This window comes from Thermobia domestica, chromosome 13 (genome assembly GCF_964235325.1).
Source record: "Thermobia domestica chromosome 13, izTheDome1.hap1.1, whole genome shotgun sequence".
In the NCBI taxonomy this organism is placed as follows: domain Eukaryota; kingdom Metazoa; phylum Arthropoda; class Insecta; order Zygentoma; family Lepismatidae; genus Thermobia; species Thermobia domestica.
In genome coordinates, this window is record NC_137466.1 from 84,886,579 (window position 1) to 84,893,452 (window position 6,874).

Genomic DNA, 6,874 nt, shown 5'->3' on the forward strand with positions numbered 1-6,874 from the left:
ATACGGCCACGCCGATAAACGAGGCGAGTTGAAACTTGCTTCGCTTCTTCGCTCTGGATACCACTACCGAATGCAATTGTTGGAATTCAAATACTGTGCCACAACAATGCGTACCTCAAAACTTTCGTAGTGACCCTCGTACCTCTGATGCAGGGCGGTAAGTTCTCGTGCCAAAATAATAGGATCATAATAGACGCTTACAAAAATCCGTGGCGTTCGAAAACTTTTGAGCGGTACTGTACGTTGTATCATATTGTTTTCGTAAACACGTTAACTATTTTTTCTCATATATCTACAAAATGTGTAGAATAGTGTTACTCTTGCTTTTATTTTCATTACTATTATTTTGAAAATGTGACAAACTGAATATATATTTAATACGAACATTATTTTTTTGTGTCTCTTCCATTTGAGAGAAACAGAATGGGTCTATTAAGTGGCTTGGAAAAGAATTAGGAAGACCAATGTAAGTAAAATTTTCAATTACACAGTTCAGTGGATTTATTTTGCAATTTTATAGTAAATATGTGTTAAAATGACATCACTTAAATCAATCTTTGAAAGTTTCTGATTGATAGAAAGTGTTGAACTTAGCATTGCTCTTCTATAAAACTTTATTTTCAGATCCTGATTGTTCATTACGAGCGCAGTTATGAGTTGGTTGGTTGATTTAGAGTTTAGCGTTCTGTTCTGCACCAAGGCTATATAAGGCATGAAATCTTTAAGTTTTAAGTCCCACGGATATGCCCACGCTATTTGGTTGGCTGCTGTTTAACGTATTTTTCAACACCTTTTCAATCATTAACATTCTCCCACAACATGTATTCTATACAATATTTATCAAAATAGCTACAATTTCTAAATTTTGGGCTCTGAATGAATAAAAAATCATTTGCCCCTTTTAATATCTATCTTCTCCCTTAGATCTGCTGCTATGTACAGTCTGGCGCAAGAACTGGAAAGAAAGGAATGATGTCTTCCTTTTTCTTCGGAATGATTATACCCAACTTTAAAATTTGTCGAAGAATATTAGCTTTTAAAATATTATTTCAAATTTGACGAAACAAAAATATAAAATTTCGGATTCTAGTAAATATGTTGAGTTGATTTTGAGTTTAACGTCCCTTGCAGCAGCGAGGCAATATGAGACGGGACCTACTGATTAACGTGGAATCCGAACCACATGGGCCCTCTCCGGGAATCGAAAGCGGGTCTCCCACGCGAAAGGCTGGTACACTAACTGCTTAGTTACGAAAGAGCTCTTCTAGTAAACATGTATATAGTATTATGAAATGAATTGATTAGCGTCTATGAGGCACGAAAAAATGTATTATAATCAGGGCCGCTAATTGATGAGGGCAATTGACCCTTGAGTCTCAGGAATACATATTTTCAAAATCAATTGTATACTAATATATTTATTAAAAGAAAAAAAAAACCTGAAACTCTTATGTCGGTGGATAAACGTGCACTTGCTCCCCCTTTCCCCAAGAAAAAGCAAAATCCAAAATGACGCTAGTAATTACAATAGATCAAATTTTATGTACAATATTTCAGATTAATCATATTTATTTGTCATCATAGACGTTGTCAGCACTGGACCACTATAATCCTTACACATTAATTGTCTGTCATTTTCGTTATAGCATTCTGTACCGGGTCCGTATCCAGGGGTGTCTACTGGGGCCGCCCACACTAAACTTTTACTGGCTTTCCCTAAAATTTTCACGGTAGGCTTACAAATGAATTATAATATGTTGATGAACTATAATATAGTTGGATCGGGCCCTCCTAACTTCTACCCCCCCCCTTTATATTTCTGGGCTGACTACCGGCCTGTTCTGTACCTTGTATGGCCTATAACATGGTATTGTGTAAAAACGTCCACATTATAAAAACTACATTGTTCGAGTCCTATTTACAATGGGTTTAAAATGAACATGTTCATCACAAAAATTTAAGATAATGAATAAACAATAATAAAAGTATAAAACTTGCTAAAACAGAAAATTCTTTTAAACATAGCTATAAACAGCTGTTAAAAAGATTATAAGTCTATTTCATTAATTATAAATGAAAAATGAAATCATTCAGCTTTACGCTTCACGCTTATTCTCTGTAGGTGATTGATTATTAATGAAATTAAGTGATTATGAAATTAATTGATGGAATGAAAATGTCGGAGGAAAAAGGGAGAAAACACAGATACGATGTTGTCCACTACAAACTCAATATGACCTGGGATGGAACCACGGATCTCTTCCAACAGAAGTGAGCGCTCTACCATTGAGCTACCATGCCCCCATTCTTTAGTTGTACTTTTTATCTACATAATGTCAGAAACCATCATCTCGATTCAACTTATGTACTTCAGCCTATACATGCTTACGTGATATTTTTTTAAAATTTCAATTCACAAACCTATTACTAATTCGTAAATATTTGACATAATATAAAAGCGGATTCGAACAAAACACACATTATGTAAGGTATACTTGTAGACCCTATTTTGAAAAATATGAAAAAAGAAAAAAAAAAAGGAAAGAACGAAAAAGGTGCAGAAAAAAAAAAAACTGGCTGACATGAGGAGCGAAAGTGTTAGACGTGTTGGTAGTGGATTCAACTTCCACCTTATTATCATTAGTACGATATTATCATTAATAATTTCCCAGTCTTTCTTAGTCTACAATGTTTAACTATGGTGTTAAAGTCAAACACTGAATTTTTTGTTGTAAAAATATGTTTGTTATTCCATCATTGAAATGGATTAAGATAATTTACTTACTTCACACATTACCTAGGTACATAGAATATTATTAACGTAAAATGCAATTTTTCAATTTTCCTAATATATATAGGGTTTACATTATGTGCGTGTGTTTGAAATAATTTATCTTGTATATGACAACGATTTGTTTATTTCGACGATATTTCGTATTTCTATTTTTGTGCATATATAATATTATTGTACACACAGAAGTAAGAAAAAAATCTCAAGGCCATAAATAATTTGTTAACGTCTAAAAATTTAGAATACGTACAAACAAGAATCAGTTATATAAATTGGCTCAGGGAAATAGCATTTGGTTATTCTTCGCTACCACAAGCGTTCTCGGACGTTTAGCCTGCCATCTGGAGGATTCGTACATTCACAACAAACAACATAGATCTTAAAACATTGGAGGGATACATTTTCGATGTTCAACTTGCACTTTTTGGCGCTACAGACACTAAAATACGAATCTATCTTCTTTTTCTCCTACACATATATTGATATGAATGTAATCAATCTAGGCATATTTACTTAAAAATATGTTCTAAAGTTTTTGCCGAGTTTTATTTAACATGTTTACAAATATTCCTTACACATTCTTTCAATAACAATGTCTTTATACCAGAATATCAGTTTGAAATTCTCTATTTTTTCTCTTATACTTCGTACTTTACAGAACTTATTCAATAATTTATTCGGGTCAGATACATAATTTCAATTCTGGTTGCGGTTAAAAATAACACAACTTACTGGTCAGTCTGGCGAAGTGTCAATTAACACAATATGTAAATCATGTGTAATAGCTAGTTTATTAGTAACAAACAAAAATGTTTACTTACTTGTTCCGTTCACATTTCGGCTAAGAATCTTGTTTCCCGTGCTGGGAAGAACTCCAGAAGGTCCTGGAACAGGCATCACTGTGGGGGGGATGGGGCTTCGTCCCGCTGCAGGGGGTCCGGGGGTTACTGAAGATCCCCCTTCGACGCTGGCAGCACCGGGACAATGGTTCATATACTCCCTTGGGTCCATCAGGCACCAAAAAACGCTACACCATCCCGTCCCACTTGGGATTATCACCTGTACAAATGCACCGATTGTATTGATGACACGCACATGACACCAGAAAGAGCAGACAGATGGACACCAAAAACAAGAAGTTGTTAACTATTGAAGTATTGTAAGGTGTCACACACCACTCACTCAATTCACAACACTTTTGTTTTCCTTTAAAAGAAATTTTAAATTATATAGTCATAATTAGGTCCATACGGCCTGTTAAAAAGATGCAGAATATATATTTCAAGTATGTTTGAAGTTTGTGTGAAATTTGTTTCACTTGCGAATAGTAATAAAAAAAAAGAAAAAAATAATTAGGAAGGAAAAAAAATAGTCGAAAAGTTCGTTGGGTAGATATTTCGTTTAATCTGAGGTCTGGCGTAGTAAAGTAAAGTACATGCTTTGGTCGTATTCGACCCAGTTCCTTTAAGACATAGCACAGTATGGCGGATAGTTCCTCACCGCAACTATCAACTTTTTCCGATCTCTTTTTTCCCTCCGTACTCTCATGCTGCCAGTCTCGGACTAGCGAGGCATTCGGCTACGAGCTCGCTCCTTACGGCTCCGCCAATAAAAAACCTTCCCAGGCGAGCACGGATGTAGCCTGATTCATGGCGGGCTGCATCGGGGAAAAAACGAGCAAAAAACACGAAAAAAAACTCACCAAGATTCAATGACAGTGGAGGGGAACGCGCGAGAGAGGGGGCAAGTATAAAAAACAACAACCATACAACCTCATAGAAAAAGCTGGACTCTCCCTGTATCCGCCTGCCCCCTGTTGGCCGAACGAACAAAACACTGGCCTCTCAGTGTGAGTGCTTGGGGGGGCCAGTGAATACTACCACCCCAATCCCTGACTGACCGGCCCACCCCAAAAACACGTTGCCGGGAAACAGGTGGGCCACGGGGCGGGGCCACAACCCACCCACACCAGACCACGCGATGGCGCCACTGAGCATAAGGGAAACTCTCGACAATTTACCTCGGCCGCTGTCGGTGACTCTCGGCTAGACTCGGAGCGAAAACTGCATAGAACTAAAAAAGAAAAAAATGTATATTAATAATAATAATAATAATAAAGCAGCACTGCCAGACGTGCAAAAATTAACTGCAGCGTAACGAATCTGATAGTAAACGGCAGCAAAGCACAGGAAATAAAAAGACAGACAGTATTTACGATAAAGAACACGGAACGAACGGTAAGATTCTTTTCCGTGATAGCTTATATAAAATATAAAATCACGCTCCTTTGATGTTCAGTTGTTTGTGAAGATGAAAAGAAGAGTATTAATATAGTCTACCAGTTTGTTACCAGCTGTTTTAAATGGAAACTATACAAAAAAAAGTTTAGGTTTTATTATAAATCTGTTTGTTAAAAAACACTTAAATTGTATGTCAATGGAAACGAGAAATTGCGCAAAATCATGTTTTGTTGTCTTTATCTCGACAAGCTGAATTACTATGAAAATAAATACATACACAGTACATACATACACAGTACATACATACACAGACATACGTACACAGTATGGGTAAGATCCCAACACTGTTTTTGTTACAAATTGAACAACAAGTAAGACTATGTTAATCGTTGGAAAGGGTTACGATACGAGTAATCCTTGTCTTTCTCATTCTTTCGCGCCACTTTTCTCTGAAAGAAGTTGTACTTTAATGTTGATACTTTAATAACCAAATTGATATTAGATGTTTCAATCCATATATGGACTTGAAAGTACCAGTATAGAAAAAGAAATGCAAGTAATAGTATAGTATATTCCAGGAGTAAAAATGAGGGGGAACGTGGGTGAACGACATTCCTCCACTTCCAAAAATATCTATGGCTTCCCTCCACTTCCTAAAAATTAGAATAGACAAAGAAAGGTACAGGGGACGGGGTTACGTCATGCGTCCCCTTCCTTTTCAGATCCACTTTTACCCTTATATTCACTACCTCATTACGTTTTTCCGTATACAATCTGCTATAATTGCCCACGAGCCGAAAAATATATATAGTCTTGTTTCGAAAATGAGATAATTCATCTTTCTTGTCTCGTCTCGAACTAAAAAATGTAGTTCTTGTCTCGTCTCGAACCAAAAATAAAATGTAGTTGTCGTCTCATTTTCGTGGCGAGAGGAGAAATTTTTCCTCTCGTGGACAATACTAATTTGCTGTACTGTATTTCAAGCAATATGACTCTCAAATGCACGTAATTCCTGATCGTTCGGAAATTGTATACATACGAGAGGAACACATTGGATGATGTCGTGTGTTGTCATGTGGCGGGCAGTGTAGCCAATCTAATATGTTTTATCTAAAACTACTTTTCTCATTATGAAGTAAATGCACCTATAAATTTCAGTACTTAACAAAATTGGTATTAGATAACGAAGATAACCCAATAAATCAATAAGTTAAGTTATTTTAAAAAGGCTAAATGTAATACAATAAAATGAACAAACAAAGTAACTTAACATTTCATTTTATTATAAAAAAAAAATGTTCGAAGTGATACCCTCATGTTTCTATGCATCTGCATAGCCCTTGTTCCATGTTTCTTTCAACTATTTGCCACATTTGCATTTCCTCATACTAATTTATAATATCTGTCTTCCTACGCTAGCATCAGATACGCGATTTAAAAAGTCTTCAAAGGATTCAAATCTGGCCATGGAACAAACAACTCAGTAACTCGCTCGCGATCAGCTCATTTTTGAGGATATTGAAATCTAATTATTAATATATATATATATATATATATATATATATATACAGTCGCGTATTTAGGGGGTGGCTTCCGGGCTTAAGCCCCCCCCCCGAAATCTTACTTAGTATAGTAAAGTAAATGAAATATCTTGCAGAATTTTCACATTTCCAGGCAAAGCCCCCCCCGAAAGTTAGCAAAGCCCCCCCAAAAGTTAGCAAAGCCCCTGCCGAAACAAAATCGTAAATACGCCACTGTATATATATATATATATATATATATATATATATATATATATATATATATATATATATATATATATATATATATATATATATATATA

General features: G+C 35.7%; 1 protein-coding gene across 6 annotated transcripts in view; it reads right to left on the reverse strand.

Annotated features, from left to right (window-relative positions):
• Positions 1-4,775, reverse strand: part of nab (NGFI-A-binding protein homolog) — a 287,733-nt gene extending 282,958 nt beyond the window's left edge. For 4 of the 6 annotated variants that reach the window (XM_081735999.1, XM_081735998.1, XM_081735996.1 and 1 more), the window contains exon 1: positions 3,613-4,771. In XM_081735999.1, coding sequence (XP_081592125.1) covers positions 3,613-3,802 — 190 coding nt within the window. In that variant the 5' untranslated portion in view covers positions 3,803-4,771. Of the gene's footprint in view, positions 1-3,612 lie in introns of all 6 variants that reach the window. The other 2 variants (XM_081736000.1, XM_081736001.1) reach the window with 2 other exon arrangements.
• Between the last annotated feature and the right edge of the window lie 2,099 nt (positions 4,776-6,874).